The sequence below is a fragment of the Rissa tridactyla genome, chromosome 1 (genome assembly GCF_028500815.1).
Source record: "Rissa tridactyla isolate bRisTri1 chromosome 1, bRisTri1.patW.cur.20221130, whole genome shotgun sequence".
Taxonomy (NCBI): Eukaryota; Metazoa; Chordata; class Aves; order Charadriiformes; family Laridae; genus Rissa; species Rissa tridactyla.
In genome coordinates, this window is record NC_071466.1 from 88,165,608 (window position 1) to 88,183,784 (window position 18,177).

Sequence of the window (18,177 nt, forward strand, 5' to 3'; positions counted from 1 at the left end):
TCCCCGAAGGTATTTAAAAGACAGATAGATGTGGTGCTGAGGGACATGGTTTAGTGGCGGAATTGGCAGTGCTATGTTTACAGTTGTATTTGACCTTAAAGGTCTTTTCCAACCTAATGATTCTATCATATTGTGTTAAAATAGATTGCTCCCCAAAAAAGCAGCAGTTTGGAAATGTTTGAAGAAAGTACAGGAAACCACTTCTAAGTAATCCTGCAGTTACCAAATATTGAGAGAGAAATTCAATAGTTTTGGGGAGTTAACCTTGGCTGGCTGCCAGACGCCCACCCAGCCACTCTCTCCCTACCCCAGCTCATTGATGGGTTCTGATTTGGCCAGCAGTTGGTCAATTTTGGAGCCAGCGAGAACTGTCTCTGTCCTACATGGTGGGGCAGCCCCTGATCTCTTCTCACAGAGGCTATCTCCCCTCCTACCAAAACGTTGTAATGTAAACCCAATACCGTAGATAAAGAATATAATTTTAGCAGATAAACACAAAACAAAAGAGCTCATAGGAAAAAGGTGAAATTACAGACTCAAAACAAGGAAAATATCATCAAGCGATGGCACTGGTCAGAATAAATTAACAAACCAAAACCAAACACTCCCAAACCCAAATATTTTAGTTCAAACAAAGAGTTCAACTAAGCACTGTAGTTATGTTATGCAGATTATTAGAACAAATTATGTCCTTCTGGTGTTGCCTTCTAACCACACAACTATTGTTCCTTTCTTACTCTAACACTGCACCACTTTAGAGTAATCTGTAAGCGCTTTCCTTGTTTCTTCACTGTGTGTTAAAGACAGCAGAGCCTTGCATGGTATGAGGAGGAATCAAAAGCAGATATGTAGTGCAGGCTGTTAATCTCCTAATTTTCATATCAGTTTAAGAGCTACATCTATTATTGGTACGTTTGAAGATGAGCATGGAAAAGGCAATTCCACTCATTACCTAAACTGACTCTGTCCACAGCTGCAGAAGGGAGAGAAGCTCCTTTGGCGTTGCAATTACATCCATGCTGCATAGATGGAAACAGCTTTGAGCATCTCATCACAAACTGAAGTCTGCACAATATGCAATACCAGCATATGCAACCAAATGTGGAGTTCCAAAAATTGTGTTTCATTGGTAAGGCGATATATTACCACGCTTAACAGTCAGCTAGTACTCTCTAACGCAAAACTACAGGTAAACACTTAAGTTGCCTTCATGTCTGAGGAAAAAGTCACAGGAATTGCATAAGAAACCAGAACTCACTGGTATCTTCACATTATGAAATTTTGTAAACTGCAAGTCTGACGTGAAGATAAGGAACTTAAATTATCAATGAATCTTCCCGACTGTGATCTTCCGTTTAGCAGTAACCTCTACTTTCAAGAAGCCTGGGTTAAGAATTCATTTGATTAATGCCTCTCAGTTACAAGAGCAATGGAAACTACAGTTTCACCCTTGATCTTCCCCTGAAAGACTACTGAAAGCAGAAAGGAATATGAGGGATGGGCTTTTAGAATTTACAGAAGGAAAAAAAAAAAAAAAGGGGGCTAGATACCTGTTTTTTTGTGTTCACTTGCTAGTTCAAGCTCAGAGTGACCACTCTACACCTACGTGTGCTTCACAATGCATTAGTTCAGACCTCTCTAATGCTTGCTGTCCAGATCTGATTTACAGCAAACACTCAAGATCTACATTAATAGTTCAGCCTTTGCCTATCCTATCACTATGAAAATTTCACTAAGCATCTTTCAGTATTTAGCATCTTATCTGAGGCAGGGAAGGGGTCTTAAGTCACCATCGAAACTGATACCTACAGCTATCATCTTTGAGTATCTCCATGCAAGCATTTCTGGAGCCCTTAGCTTTGTCAGCTCTGAACCAATGAACAGAAGTTCTTTTCCACTCCAATTTAGCCAAATTAGCAACACAAGAGGAAAGCTGGAATCCACATCAACAGAGAAAAGACTTAGGAAACCCCTGGGCCTCAAGGGACTAGCTTTGCTATTTTTGAATGCACTCCAATGGGACACTTGTAACTTTTCAACCAGAAGGCCAGGAACTCTGTATCTTGGTTTCTTATTCTATGGAGAAAGGAAATAGAAAGAATCTTCCAGGCTAATGAAGACTTATTATGCAAATAATGTAGTTTTACACAGGTCAATAAGGAAAATATGCAATGACTAATGCTAACAACTAAAGGGCACAGATAGATACTGCCAAGAAATCTTACAAATAGTATGGAAAAACGGAGGTTATAGCTGCTGTTACACCTTGCATATCAAACTAGAAGGGAAAAAGCTACGGTGTACACTGCCACTCTGAAAGAATCGTATTTCACACAGTAAGTGCACATGTGTCTGCAACGGCATCTGTGTGGAATTTAACCATGAGAGAATCCTTTGCTGTGATATGACCACAACTGAAACCTTAACTATTAATAAAGCATACTCTGGAACACATAGATGTAAAATATTTTCACCTACGCAACAATGAGACTAAAAGAAGCCAATGGAAGTGCCTTGCTTGCTGGCATTAGAAAAAGTAGACAGTAAAAAAGAACCACATGTTTTTAAGGTTTGCTAAGATAAGAAAAAAAGGAGCTCAACCTTCCTTCCTATTCAGGAATGCTCTAACTTGACACATCTTACTATCGAACCTTCTCCCCGACCCATTTATAATTTCTACCATGTTCAGCTTTGTGCTTTCCACAGGAAAGCATACCTCTTATTAAAAATACTAGGGAGAGCCTATAGTATACAAAAATACTAGGGAAAGCATAGAAGTTCATCAGAAGAAACAGCAGGACACCAAACCAGATAAGAGAGTCAGTGAGCAAGAACCTCTCAAAAACATCAGGATCTTAGATTGCACTTCATGTAAAATAAACCTAAACAACAAAACACTAGTGGCAAACTGCCTGTAAATTAAGCGATATCAGCGTACTACAATATTGTACTATCTTTATTACAACCATCTTTTACTCACAGTTTGTGGGTTGATATCATCTTCTCCCATAGGTTCATCCACAATTTGCTGTCCGTTCTGTAAAAAATATACACAGCAAGTTACTAGAAATGATTAATCCAAGTACAGAAATAAATATACTGCAGACGTGCTTTTATGGAATGCTATTTTACAGCTCTATTCTCCATATTCTATTAAAAAATAATCACTGAAAGTAAACACAGAATATTGCATATCGCTGGCATGCAATGCCACTCTTGCTTTGGTCCTTATGTATTATCAGACTGGATAAAGTCACAGTAAGAAATACATGAAACCATCTGGCATCAGAAGCCTTACTGCTACACAGCGAGGCATTATCTGCACTGCTACAACTTCTGCAGAAGAGTTAAACCTGATGAAGACTGAACAGCAAAAAGCCATGATAACGAACAGATAAACAAGTTCTTTCTAAGGCCAATATCTTATGTAGCAACAATCAGTTCTTACTCTACCACGACTACCTCAAGAACATTTATAACTACAGTATAGCCTTATAAAAATCTACAAACGCGATGCTCATTTTATTATCCAACATTTACAGCTTTCTGTACTTGTCTAAGGACCATTCTAAAAAGCCATACAGGAATAGGCTTTTGAATTTGAAATTTAGCTATACAAGTTAAAAGCTTAAATACCTCGTTGGTCAACAAATGCTTTCTTTTTCTTGTCAGCGATACTATAATTGGAGAATCTCTAAGAGACGTTTTTCCCAGAAAGACTTAGAATGACCTTGCTTACACAACAAGCACGAATATTAGCAAGTTGTAAGAAAAAAAATATGTATTTCCTAAGTTATTGTGCAGGTTATCACCCAGGGCATTAAGTCTTAGTTTGGTCCTAAAGTTTAACAGCAATTCAATATGATTTTAGAAATAAATTAAAAATGGTTACATTTTCCATTACCACTGGAGGCAAAATTTAAGTTAATTTGTGCATTGTTTCCCTAGAGAATGTAAGGCCTAATTAATCTATTTTTTATGAACTTAATTTACTTCAAATAAAGTTAAATGCATGTATGGATATATATTTTCTAGATGTTGGAAAGGTAATAAAAGCTGCTTAGAGAGTCCAAAATTTTAGCTTCATTCTATGCCTTCCTTCCCACAGTTCAGTTTTTCAGCAGACTTCTTGTGTGGAACCTTCCTAACATTTTTTTTTTATATGAAGTGACAGATTGAATCCTAACAACTTATGAACTCTAATTTTCAAGTAGTGCAAACACATTGAATGTTAAATTTCAGATGATTACTGGGTCTCTAACAAGTTTTCTCCTGAGCATTTTTTTGCCACTGGATAAAGGCTCCAGTATGAAAATTATGGATTGCCCAAATATGACACAGGCCTTTTTTTTAAGGGGACAGGGAGGGAAAGAAAATTCAGCTTCTGATTATGTCTTCGGTGCAGAGTTCTGGCACATGGTAACAGTGCCATTTTCTCATCTTAAGTGGCTTCAGAAATATATACTAGAGACTTCTAGTACGACTCCAGTCTACTCTAGAAGTCATCTTTCCACAAGGGAGGACTAGTAAGAGATCAGCTTCACATGTTATAGGTTCCTACAGAGGTGCATATAATCCTTATAAGCAGTCTCAGTTAAGGGGAGTCAGTATTATGCCTTCTAGTTGTACAACTAAGTGTAATTTGATAAGATGATGCTCCAAAAAGCCTGAGTTCCCCTCACTGTACCATGTTTTACTTACAGTGTACAAGCAGTGAATATTGTACTATCCTTATGATACATAAAAAGCTGAAATTATCAATAGAAGACCATAAAAATACCAGCTTAGCTAAGTAACAGAAATGAGTGGTTTTAATAAAGCCTGTTTACAAGGAAGCATATTGTGTATACATATATCATTACCATCAAGGCTACAAGTCACATAACTTCCGTTTTCTCAAATCTATGCCATATATTTAAATTAAATTAACATTTGTGTTTTAGCTACACATGTCTATATTCTGTTCATGCTACAAGATAGCTTCCAAAGGATCTCATCGATAGGAAAAAATAAGACCAAAAGCAGTAGAACAAACAAGACAACCGACTTTAGCTGGAAAGGAGGAGTCTATAATGTCCTAATAACTAATGATGGCTAAACTCTGGGGCCTAAAATAGGGCAATTTGCGTATCAAAGCCATGTGCTCTAAACTGACTCCACATGCAGATTTTCAGAAATTATTCCTGCTACAACAATCATTCCACTGAATAATAATGTACCTTAACTGCAGATTAAGTACGATTTTCCTATACAGTAAACTTTAAGATTTCACGCTTACTATTTGAAGGCAACTGAAACATAGTTGAAGGTGGAACACACCACCAGAAGCCTCTCTTTGAAGACAAAAGGCGAGATCAACCTCTGTTTCAAAAAGGATCTAATCTTTAACCTCAATGACTTCTTAACATTTTATCAGTCTACGAGAAAAAAAACACAGCAAACTTTTGCAACACAAATGAACTGTTTTGTACAATCTGGTTTTCCTGTTTAATCCCGAATTGCTTTCAGTTACTTTTCAGTTGAATTCAAGCACTGCATTCCAAACACACTTATTGGAACTAGGAACAAACTCACCAAATCAGCATGTGCACTATGCGGTTGTGTCTGAGCCAGATCACTGGATTAACAGGATCTTTTTAAATAGGTCTACCCAAGCAATGATTATGCTAAAGGAATCACTGGATGGTAGAACCAGTTTTTCTCAGAACAGCCTGAGCCATGTAAGGTAAAGAAGAATATGTACATATGATTTATGGTTTGCTGGTATGTGATACTATTAAACAGAAAGCAGCTGTGTGTTCAGAAACTCTACAAAGCGTACTGCCTTCCTTATGAGTTAAAATGTAAAGCCAAAAGGTTCCTATCGGAAGTGGCAATATTTAAACCACTGTGGAGCACAGAGGTCAGCAGCATGCTTAAGAGGTGAACGAATGAAATAGGTTCCATTTTGCCGGGTGTAGACCCACTCTAGTATTTAACTAGAACTAAGGACATGTCTCAATGACATAACAGATTGGGACTAGATATAATAGTCTGATTAATACAGAATAAGAGAAGGCTGAATATATCTTTCGCATGTACAGATTGATCTAATTCAAAAGACAGAGGCTTTTATTATTCTTCAGCTGCGCTCCTCCTATAGCGGGACACTAAGCAAGCAGAATAGATCAAAGATCTGGTTATTTCCAGTACTCTGGCTCCAAAAGTAGAACATATTTCAGATGACAGCACAAGAGAACTGTAAGAAAAATAACAGAAAAGGTCCACAGAAAGGTTCTGCTTACACCTAAACACACACACTAGCAATCAATTTACGCCAAGAAAGGAGGGTGCGTGTTCCTTATAAAGGTAACCTACAAAACGCTTTTCCAATTCACTCAAATTCCATTTCCTATTGTTTTCTAGTGGAAGCAGTGATGTTAAGTTAGCTATAACTTTCACTCCCAAAAGCTTTTAGACCTATTGCCATATTTCACTAAATTGGTAGAAACGAGTACTTAAACACAGTTGGGTTTCAGCAGTTTTCCTGAAGACAAACGGACAGGAAGACAAAAGAGATCCTATAGCTTCCCTAACTAAGCACAAAGAAGAGAAACATCAGGGAATCTGCATCAGGCAGCTGATACATGAATATAAACTGACAGAACCTCTTGCACAAAAGTCAATCAACTGCAAAACAGGAAATCAACCATCAATATTTCTAGCAATCAAAAATTACAGGTTTAAACCCTCTGAACTCTAAGGATATAATCAAGTACTTGATTTTCCTGGCAAAAAGACAGTTGAAAGGCGGCTTTTTTTTTTTTTTAAATTCAGATTATTTCACTTCTTGACCAGTAATGCACACTCATAAATAACTGCACTGAAAGGGACCGTGAGGTAGTAGGTAATGGTGTATGTCAGGGTATTGGTATTGAGAAAATATAATCATACTAAATCCTTTGTAAGAAAGAAGTACATCAAGAAATGTAGCCCACATCCCACCCACAATCATTTAACTACTTTTTGTGAAGCAGGGAATATCCTGCACTCTACACACTACAACTACATATCGATCTACAGTCTTAATGTCACTTTATTTATTTTGTTTTTGTTCCAACATTTACTGAAAGAGATCCAATCATCTGAGAAGTCTGGCAAAATTGTACTACCTTGGGCATCCGCACAATAAACCTAATGCTATTCCCATCTATCCTTCTGATTAGCACTGGACCCACATGGGTAATCTTATATGTAAAATACACCATCTAGCATCCATAATAGCAATTTGAACTTACCAATTTGGTGCAGAATATCTTATTCTATAATAATGTCAGGTACTCATCATTCCCATCACACAGCTTTTTTTACAGGTATCCAAACCATATTAATTGAAATATTAAGTGGACAAATCATAATGTTTCCTGTAGTACTCATTTTTTTCTTATTTTTCGCCATTAGTATCATAGAATGGTTAGAGTTGGAAGGGGCCTTAAAGATCATCTAGTTCCAACCCCGCTGCCATGGGCAGGGACACCTCCCACTAGACCAGGTTGCTCGAACCTGGTCTTGTTTCATCAATACTATTACAGATTGTATACGCTTAAGTTTTTAGATTTAGTCTCTCCATTCTCACATTCTGTTTGCAAACAAAGTTCTGCTAATTTAGACTTACCTTGCTGAACTTTAGTCCTTTCCTACAGTTTAATAGAATTTTTTTCTGAAGGACATAATTTTGTCCCCAAAGCTTCTTTGATATTAGACACCACTAAATATCTTCTGCCAGCCCCAAAACATCTCTGTTTTGTATTTAGACTATTGCTAGACTATTTTGGGATGTTTAAGTAGCCTCTCTGCCAAATATTTTAACTTTTTTTTCCCCCCGACTATGTTTGTCGGTTATTTTAAAACCCCTTATGAAATTGATACCAGTTATAGCTTTTGGCATAATTCTTCCTCCATTAACCTCAAGATTTCCTAATTATTAATACTAGGCTTGAGCATAAAAGTTAGTAAACAGTCTTTACACTATTAACAGAGTTCAGTATATTATATAACTATTGACTTTTTCATGTGATTGGTGCCTTTTAGCAGAACTATAGCCCCCCCAATTAAGATATAATTAAAAAAAAGTGTTATATTCTTAGACTTAACAATTGGACAAATCAAGAATTACAAACTGTGTATCAGTGGAAGACAATGTTTTGGGTACACAAATAAGCAGACAAGATAAAACGTCTGAATCACACCATTTAAAAATCATTATCCAGAAGTTTTAACATGCCAGTGAGTAACATAGGCAATGATTTAACTATGCTTTGGAATTATAATTTAAATAAATTACCTGGATAAGTCTGAAGTTTCTCCCAGGTAATTCCTAGGTTTTGGCTACCAAAACTTCCAGACTTACCCAACAACTTTTAGACACAGTTACAGCATTATTAAAAAACTTGGTTTCCCCCTTTAAGCCTTCTGAAAGAAAGTTTAGAATACCAAAAATAAGTATTTCAAAATGCACAAGACCTTTCAGTATTTTCTATTATTTAGTCATTAAAACACTGGCCATATATAGATCTGAGCACTTACACTCAAGGGACTCTCAACTGACAGATAAAGTTTAAGAACCGTGTGATGCTTCAATTGAGTAAAGCTGTAACAACGCTTCTGGCTTGTTTCAAAGCAGCACAGAACACAGTTTACCACTGAAACATTCATAACAAATTTGCTGTTAGCAACACAAGGCACTGTGTGGAACTAGGTTCAGCAAGAGCCTTTCAAACTGTACACACTCAAACTTGCTATTCTAAGCAGCAATGAGCTACCCTGAGAAAAAATTTGTGGGTCCGCAGAAAAATAGTTGAAAATAGACTGATAGGACCTTGATAGGTCATTCAATCTATCTCAGTGCACCAAGGCATGATCAGCTATTCCTACAACATTGCTCACAAGACATTGATGTCTAACCCCTTCTTAAACCTTCAGTAATGGAGTTTTCACAATCTATTCCAGTGCTTAACTAAAATATAAGGCTTTAATAGGATATGAATTAATGACTTGTGCCCAAACTCCTGAGCTGTGAAGTCACACAGATCCAAAGCACTTACCTAAATCCTGACCTGATTAAAACTTATTATATGTAAGTAGCAGAAGTGAGCTATCATCTTAGACCTCTTTAGCTGTTCTCTCATAGCATATATTCAATACATTTTGCATATACTATGTTAAAAACAGTACACACAAGTTTTAAAAACTCCTTAGTTTTTTTTTAATCAAACAAAAACCTAAAGATATGAGTCTTTATTTTTATGAAACAAAATTACTGCAATTATTTCTTTTATATAAAAATTCTTACTTCATGTTCTATTAATTCCACATAATTTGTTCTAAACTTTATTGACTAAGGTGACTGACTTCTTCCTTTGCTGAGTATTAAAAGAAACAGCAGGACATTGAGACTTGCCTCTCTGTAGACAATCAGCCTCAGATACAAGCCATTAACATGCAGATCATTTAGATATAAAGCCAAACTTCCTTAAGTCAGGATACTTGGGCAACTTTAACTATGTGATTTCGTAAACCCTATCTACTTTACACTACCGCCTTCTTATCTAATATGACTCAAGAGTATAGTTTAACAATACAGAAAAGCAGACCCCTTTCCTCCACTGCAATGCCTTCCTTGGCATTGGCATGCATCCAGCCCTGTGCCAAGTCATGTCAGAAAAGGAAACTAAAAAAAAAAAAAAAAAAAGTTTGCAGCTCCCAGTGAGTTTAATTCTCTGAATTAACTCAGCTTGAAGTCAGACAAGTGCCATGGCATTATCCAAGATGCCAGACATACAGTATTATAAAATCTTTGTCCAAGCCAACCACTTTATGTAGCTAAAACAAGCTCCAAATCATGTACGTTCATTTGTTCAGGAAAAAAAAAAAAAAAAAGGACAGGGAAGTGAAATCTTCATCTAGTTCCCTACCTGTATGGGTGGTAAATTATTACACTTAACACATCAAAACAGAACAAAACCCACACCCTACTCCCTGTTCATCTGCCCCAAAGAGGAAGAAATCCAGGTGTAGAAATCACTTACTTCAATATATCCAACCATTGCTGCACATATGAAAATAAAAGAAATTCCTCCTCTGCTCACACACGTTATCCTAAGGGTGACTCTAGCACCTGATAGTATACAAATCTTATCACCAGGACTGTATTTGCACAAGAAGGCAGGTATGCTTCAGCTTCACCACCTCCTGAAATCCCAGGCCCATTGAAGTGCCCCACGCCTGCCTGGGCTCCTTCCAAAGGGGCCTGGGATACAGACATGGGAGCACACGCCAGGTCCTTACCCCATGAGTCAGGGGGCAGCCAACCAGCACAGCAAGGCTGCGTGCTGCAACTCCTTACAACGCAGACACCGGTTTCTTAGAATCTCTTCCCATGATAAATTACAAAGGTTTAAATTTAATATTGAAGTCAACTAAAACATTACTTGTTTATGCTCATTTTGTCATTTAGCTGTTTTAATAAATTCTACTAAAAGAGAAACTAAGCTATGGAACAACTTCACTATTTCCTAAAATTCAGGATTTACAAGGTGACTATACAACAAATGCCAACTGCTGGAAGACAGGAGGAGAAAGACTCCCCATTAAGTGAAAAAAAATATTCTAACATGCAAGTCCAAGTTTAACAGTAAGTAATTCTGGTGATCATGTAATGTAAGCAATATTAGAAATAATATTCATCACGATCTGTTTACATCCTGAAACCACCACCTTTTAAGCCTACAGGACAAAGAAGATTTTACTTTTCAAAGCTATGTTTTGCTAGACATTTAAAATCTCAACAAACCATTACTTCACATCTTCTCTTAAACTTGAACATGAAGTGTTCCAATAAATTAATGATTTAAATTTAATGTTAAATGAAAAGTTAATTAGTTTAATTTAACCTTAGAAATTGTGTCAGAAAACAGACCTAGACAATAATAATGTATTTAGAAGACACATACTACTTTTTACACAACTGAACTGCTTCGCTCAATAAATAAATAAATAATAATAATAATAAAAAAAGCAGCACATTTCCTCCAAAAAGAGTTAAGTGGAGCTTTAAGCGTACCACAGGGGGTTCCTTGCATCAAAGGCAACATATGGTAACTGTTACTGATAAGAATGAGCTAGCAGTAACTTTGTGGTTGAGCCATTGTAGTAGGTCCCTGGAAACCAGAGTTCATCTCCTAGCTCTAGAACAGACCCCATGAATTATGCTAGATGGAGCCTCATTCTCCCATCTGTTACACAGCATTTCCCCCCCACCCCCCGCCCCGATATCCAATGGGTGAGGCATCTAATCTTATTTCAGAGAATAAGGAGAGAATAGGTAGCACAGTACCATGCATGCAAGTGCATTGCACAATACTCACAGTAAAACTCCACGAAGAGATTCTAACTTCTACAGTTTTACTGATTAAATTATTCCCCTCTTGGAAGTCACCAAGGTTGAAAAAGCAATTGCAATGTTTTAATCTTGTCTGAAAAACTGCTTAAGATTTCCATTACTGGAATACCCTATGATTTAAAAAAAAAAAAAAAAAAAAAAAGGAAAAAGGCAAAAAAAAAACCAAGCCCAAAGGCCACAAAAAACACAACCCCAAAACTGATATCTTGAATGAGTCCTTAAAGCTTATAAATCTGACAACTCCCAAGATCAATCAACTTATAAAGCTAACATTTTTGATGTGCAGAAATAATTGAACGCCCACCTTAGTTTATGTAATCAGTGTGAATCTAAGTCGAGCATTTCAAATGACGAACCAGTACTGTTAGTGTGACAGATCACAATGAATTCAAAGACAACAGACATGTTGTCAGTCTGCCTACATCTACTTTGTGTTAGATGTCCCAGCCCTGGTGAGAAACATTACATACACTGTAACAAACAAAACAATTACAAGCTAAGAACTGCCAAGATCATAAAAAAACCGTAATGGAACAATTCAAATGGTCAAACTCAACACCTTCTATGAGGAAACCAAGAGCTGTGAAGTGCACACAATACTGCAGGAAGGTACTGAATTCAGCAGAGTAAAGTGCCTGCCCCCTCCTGCCCCACACCCAGATGACAGCAGGACATCAGTACTATATCACATAGTAGGAATGCATTAATTAAACAACGGTACAGGTAAAATTGTACCATTAAGGATCTGAAAAGGTGAAGAAAAAAACCCCACATACTTAAACATCTTTCACACAGGTGATGTGTTTCTCAAGACAGTATTTACATATATATAACACCTGCTATCTGTCTCTATCACAGTAGTTTGTGGAATACAGGGTATACTACTTATTTAGATGAGGATTAAATTGCCAATTGCCACTTTGAAGCGTAACAAAATGTCACTCCAAAAATCTGCAAAAAAACCCAGACTTCAGAATGCACTGTATTGACCACAGGTATGTACTACAAGTGATAGCAGAGTGCTGCAGAGAATTCTGCCTATATCAGAGAGATGATGGGTAGTCTTCAAAATCTACACAGACCAGTCCTTTTAGGTGATTCCACTTCAGCTTTGAATTGTTTACCTGTGTTGGCTATACAACAAATGACTGTAACTATAGCCTTTGTTCCTGTGGAGCATAAGTACAACACTGATTACACAGACTAGTACAGAATGTAAAGAGACAACTGCAACCACAGCTAACGGCTTCAGATGGCAAGACATCTGACGAATTTCAGATTCCACACCAGAAGTATACATTGACACAGAGAATGTCACGCTGACATCAGAATGGAATTACAAAGCAAAAATTACATTACACCAGATTCTTTAAAGCATCGGCATGACCGTTAAATGCTAGCACCCCTTGTCTCATGTAAGGTTCAAATAATTCTGGATACAGAAGATAAAACAAGGAATTCTGCGAAAGAAGATTCATACTATCTATTCAGATACCTAAATAAGTGATCATAAATCCCCTGTGAAGAGCAGTGGAAAAAACTGAACTTTCTCCACAGCCAATTTAGAGCACCTAAATTAAAACTCCTAAAGATAGAATGCACAAATGCTTCCCAGAAAGTCTAGCAAATGGCATCTCCTTATGATGGCCAGCTCCTTCAGTGTACTGGTGTCCAAAATTTGGCTGCCATAACTGTATTCATTCTCCTCCAGTCAACACTAATATGCCAAGCTGGATATACAGATCAAAGCATCAGGCTAGTTATTCAGGCATTCAAAAAAAACATCAAATCATCAATACTTAATTTGCTTGAAAGCAGATGACTTGAAATAACAAGCACATTCTCACCATGAAAAACAAACCTATACTTGTTATAAATCTTGAGCAGATCCTGAGTCAATAACAGACAGCATCATTCCACAGGCTTTAAAGGTGTTGTGATTTAAAAGATAAAACTTTAAAAATAAAACAAAACCACACATTACACTATATATGCTATTTTTAATATAATTTGTCTAACAACTTCACACATTGAAAAAGCTGTCAGAGATGCAACGTAGATCACTGACCTATTTGTACCTGCAGAAACAGAAGTCCTGCAACTGATCTCTGAAAACTATAAATCCATATTTTATCTGAAGAAATTTGCTTGCATTATTTCTTAAAAAGGACCATGTTCTTTCTACAGATCTGCTGTCCTGTTACAGCAGCTGTTGATGGTTAACTATACTGTCTTCCAAAGTAATGCTAGTTAAAGACATTCTATTCCTCCTACTAGGATTTGCTCACACACCACAGCAAATCACCTCCTCGGTGGTACCAGTAGAAAACCAATACAGGACTGCACTGGGAAACAAATAAAAAAAAAAATTAATACAACTCACAGAGTTGTTAAGACAAGGAAAGTGTCTGAGCCAAGTTTTAAAGCTCAATAATTTGTAATTCCATGCAGATAACACAGTGTTACACAAACTGTGTCAGCAAATCTGAGAGGTTAGCGGGAACTCTTTACCTCACTCAGTATTACAGCTAAAGACATCATTACTATCAAACTATGACTGAAATCACAATGAGTTTCCAGGTGGATGTAAAAAATATTTTTGCCCAAGGACACTTTTGCAGGATAGGGTCTGTAATTAAGATATTGCTATGCTACAGATAAACACAACTTATGCAAACTGAAAACACAAGTTACGTATTTAGGTAATTTGTTTATGTATTTGACTGAAACTTATCAATTTTTACTAAAACCTTTCTTAAAGACTCATTTCAGGTAAGCAACCTTTCTAAGTCTACCTTTTTCCTTTTGAGGGTCATCTGAGAAGCTTTTACAGGTGCAGTCTGGTCTTTTCAAGAACAGAGTGTTTATTCTAGACTAGGGCCTTAGAGAGCAAACCTGTCAATTCATTGCCGTTGCATGTTTTGTTAGTGGTCCTAGAAAAATTTTTGGTGATAAACTGCTGTTGACTCATGTCAATGTGTTTAATAATTTTTCTTAGGAAGAGCTGAAATACACTTGTTTCAAGGAGTTCATGGCAGCAGTTTAAAAATAAGTCACGTCCGAAATACACTAAAACAAGTAACAAAATCATACACCTACATACATTTCAAATAACATAATCTATTTTGCTACCTTTCCAGCATATATACCATTATTGAAGTTATGTAGACTACATGCAGTGAGCATGGAAGACTAAAGTAACAGTTAAGATCTTTTCTCTAAACCTTAGTCTAAGTGGTCTTGCAGAAACATCTCCCCTACCACCTTCTCCCCTGCCCCCAAGCATCACACTACTATTGTAGTTACTCATCATTAAAAAAACCCCAAAACATAAATCATCTAAGATCACTTCAGAAGTCAGTGAATAACTGGCAAGAATTTAAAAGTAACTACAGTAACTGGCAAGAATTTAAAAGACAGGTCTGCCTGTCAGATCAGAACTGCAGATTCTTCTTACTCCCAGAGATGCAGTCACTTCAAGCAGAAGGAAGACAAAACAAACATAAGAGGACAAATACTTCTGATACTGCGGAAACTTTGCATTGGTCTCTCTCTCTCTTTGGTCCGCTCACTCAGGACTAAGTCCTAACCTTGCCACTAATTGTTGTGAGCTGGCCCGAGTCCATACCGTTCAAGATCAGCATCACTTGAAGCAGCCTGGCTGCATATCAGCTGGAGCAGATTCAGGTAGAAGCTGCACTGTCAGAGGCAGCTCTTCCTTTTCAGATGGGAGCCTGCTCGCAAAGTAGCACATGCATGGTGGGCTACTAGGCAATCGCGGAGCAAGCACGACTGGCTGTGTAGGTGTAGTGTTTACACAGATCCAAACCAACAGAGTAGTACCACCCTAGGAAAAAAAATGAAAATAACCGAAGCCACCTATGGCCTCGGTGAATCTAATTTCCAGCCGCTCTCATTATCTCAGCGTAGGAAAGCCGATACCCGTCCCGCCTCCCAGGACGGCGAGCACAAGGCGAACTCCCCGCTACCGACAGCGGGAAAACCAGACTGCGCGGCATCTCGGGGATGTTCCCATCAGCGCCGCCAAGCACAAAGCTTCACCCATGCGAAACGTCCCTGCGGTTTCCCAAACGCTTGCGAAACTGCGGAGACAACCCCATCCTGCCTAGATAAGGGGGCAGCGCACCCGGGTGGGGACGGTCCCTCTGCCGCCGCAGGGGGAGCAGCGGCAAGGCGAGGGCACCGGGCAAGGTGAGGGCAGGCCCCTGTTCGCCCCCTCCCCTCCCCAGGCCGCGCTTGCGGAGGCGGCGGGGCCGCCCCGGGAAGGGAAACTCGCCGTGACAGTAACCAGACACCGCGCTGGAACAAAAGCGCCCGAGTCGGCCGCCGCCGCAGAAGCAGGTTACTCCCACCCGGGGAAAAGGGGGGCGGAAGGGGAGGGAGCCAGCCCAGTCCCGTGAAACACGCCCCGAGCCCCGGCGCGGGGAAGACCCGGCCGGTCCCGGCCGTGAGTCAGTGCCCCGCAGAGGAAGCGGCGCGCAGGGGCCGGCCGGGCGGCAGCGCCAGCACTCACCCCCCCACCCCCCCGCGCCGGCTGCCCGCCCCACCGGCCGGCCCGGGGACTCCGCGCCCCGTCCCCCCCCCAACCCGGGCCGCTGCCCCTCCAGCCCCGCAGCCTCGGCGCTGCCCCCCCCGAGCGCCCGCGAGGGGAAACTCTGTCCGTCCCCTGACCGGCAGCGGCAGCGCGAGTGCCGTTCCCTCCTCACAACTTTCCCCACAACACCACCACCGCCCCCCGCCCCGTACCTCGGTGCTGCTCTCGGCCGTGCTCTCCACAGCCATCTTCTGCCAAGGGTCCGCCAGCTGCGCCAGGGGCATCTTCCCCGCCCGGCTCCCGCAGCCTCCGCGCTCCGCTTTCCCGCACCCCGGCGGCGAGGCGGGGGCGGCGAGGCAGGCAACGAGCCCTCCCGGAGGGCGCGGGACACCCCGGCTGGCTCTAGCAGCAACAGCGGTGGCTCCTGCGGCGACTACTGCCCGCTGCTGCTGCCGCCGCCGTCCGTCCGCCCGCTCGTCCCGCCCCCTCCCCGCTGCCAGGCGGAGCCGCGCTTCCACCCTCCCCCCGGCCCGCCGCTCGGGCCCGGCTTCCGCTCACAACATGGCGCCCGGCCCCTACCTGCCCGGCCAACGGCGCCTGCGCGCCCCACCGCTGGGCGGGTCCTACGCCGCCCCGGCCCTCGCCGCCCGCAGGTGGCGGGGGGGGGCGGCCCGCCGGGCCCAAGCGAGCCGCGCCGCGGAGGAGAGGCGGGAGCGCGGCGCTGCGGGAGGTCCGGGCAGGAGCGGGTCAGTGGCGGGTGCGGCCACGCTGTCGCCCCTGGCCGGCGGGCGGCTGGGCCGGTGTGGGGGCTCCCGGGGCGTGAGGCCCGTCCGTACCGTGCGGCCTCGGTCGGTTTTTGCCCAGCGGGCAGGCCGGCTGGGCTGAAGCGGCTGTGTGAGGAGGGTTTCCCCCTCGGCGCTGCCGTTGCGGGGTTCGGTCAGGCCAGACCCAGGGGAGAGGGGCGGCCGGGTTCGGTCAGACCCAGACCCGGACGAGAGGGGGGCTGTTAGAAACACGTTGTGAAGGTCGAACAGGGCCCGGGGCTGCCGCTGCTCAGGCAGATGAGGTGGTGGCAGACGGGGGGGGGGGAGTGGGAGAGATGAAGAAGTTTGTTCACATCAACAGAAGAGCGGGTGGAGAAGTTGGGCAGCAAGTGAGGATGGGGTGGAAGACGGAGTGTCGTGCGGGATATCATTAGGCAAAGAGGGAAAGGAATTAAGATGCAGGAATTTGTTTTTATAGCAATGCCATTTAAGTAGTGGTTGGGCTTGCATGAGTAAGAGTTGCCTTGAAGCGGGAAAGTCATACTTCTGCAGGCCAAGAGACGCGAACATAAAGCTGTCAAAAAAACCCCACAGGTTCTGAAAACAGCCCTTATTTTACTTTTTATCCTCAGCTGTTAGCTAGTACACAAACAGCTGACTTAAACTGAGATCCACAAACGTATGTGGTCTTACATAGTTCTCTTAAAACGTTAAGCACTGTAATAAACACCCATCCGTTAGCAACGTCGGATGGCTTGGCTGATGTAGAAGAATCCTTGAAACATTAGATCAGCAACTGAAGATGGGTACTGGTGTCAGACATCTCGCTGCCAAAGCCAAATTTTTCAGAACTGTGTTTGAGAAGGCCACGTTGTTTTCAACAGCCCCCACTGTCCAGAAGCATTTCTAGGTTTTTACAGGTCACATACTTGGTTCCATCCTTGGTAAAAGTTAACATTCTTTAAACATTTGGAGGTTTTTTTGGGGGTGGGAGGAATGGCAAGAGTGCTAGTAATTAAAAATGTGCGTGTGCATGCACACACTACTGTGATGAGCACAGGCTACTTCTGTTTCTGCTTGGTAGCGTTTTTGATCCCACTTTATACTCATGTAAGCATAAATATCTATCTACAAAGAGGTACAAAGGAGTGGATAGGCAGTTGCTCATAATGAATCAGACTTCAGCTGGTACTTCAGAGACTTCCATATCTGGAGTAAAAGGTCATAGTTGAATGATCCCTTGAAGCCATCACCACTGCCAGGAGAAGCAGCTGTGCCCTCCCCTTGCTCTCTGCTGTTCAATTTAGCCCTTGCATCAGCCTCTCTTTTGAAGTGGTGCAATTGCTGGTGCTGCCACGTGGTGAGTTAGACTGGGGAATAGGTCTACCTCAAAACTAACCCTATCCTTTTTACCTTCT

General features: G+C 41.2%; 1 protein-coding gene across 2 annotated transcripts in view; it reads right to left on the reverse strand.

Annotated features, from left to right (window-relative positions):
• Positions 1-16,489, reverse strand: part of RPS6KA3 (ribosomal protein S6 kinase A3) — an 82,451-nt gene extending 65,962 nt beyond the window's left edge. For both annotated transcript variants that reach the window (XM_054187677.1, XM_054187607.1), the window contains exons 1-2: positions 16,208-16,489; positions 2,981-3,037 (exon numbers count right to left, since the gene is read on the reverse strand). In XM_054187677.1, coding sequence (XP_054043652.1) covers positions 2,981-3,037; positions 16,208-16,279 — 129 coding nt within the window. In that variant the 5' untranslated portion in view covers positions 16,280-16,489. The remainder of the gene's footprint in view (positions 1-2,980; positions 3,038-16,207) is intronic.
• Positions 16,490-18,177: the final 1,688 nt, after the last annotated feature.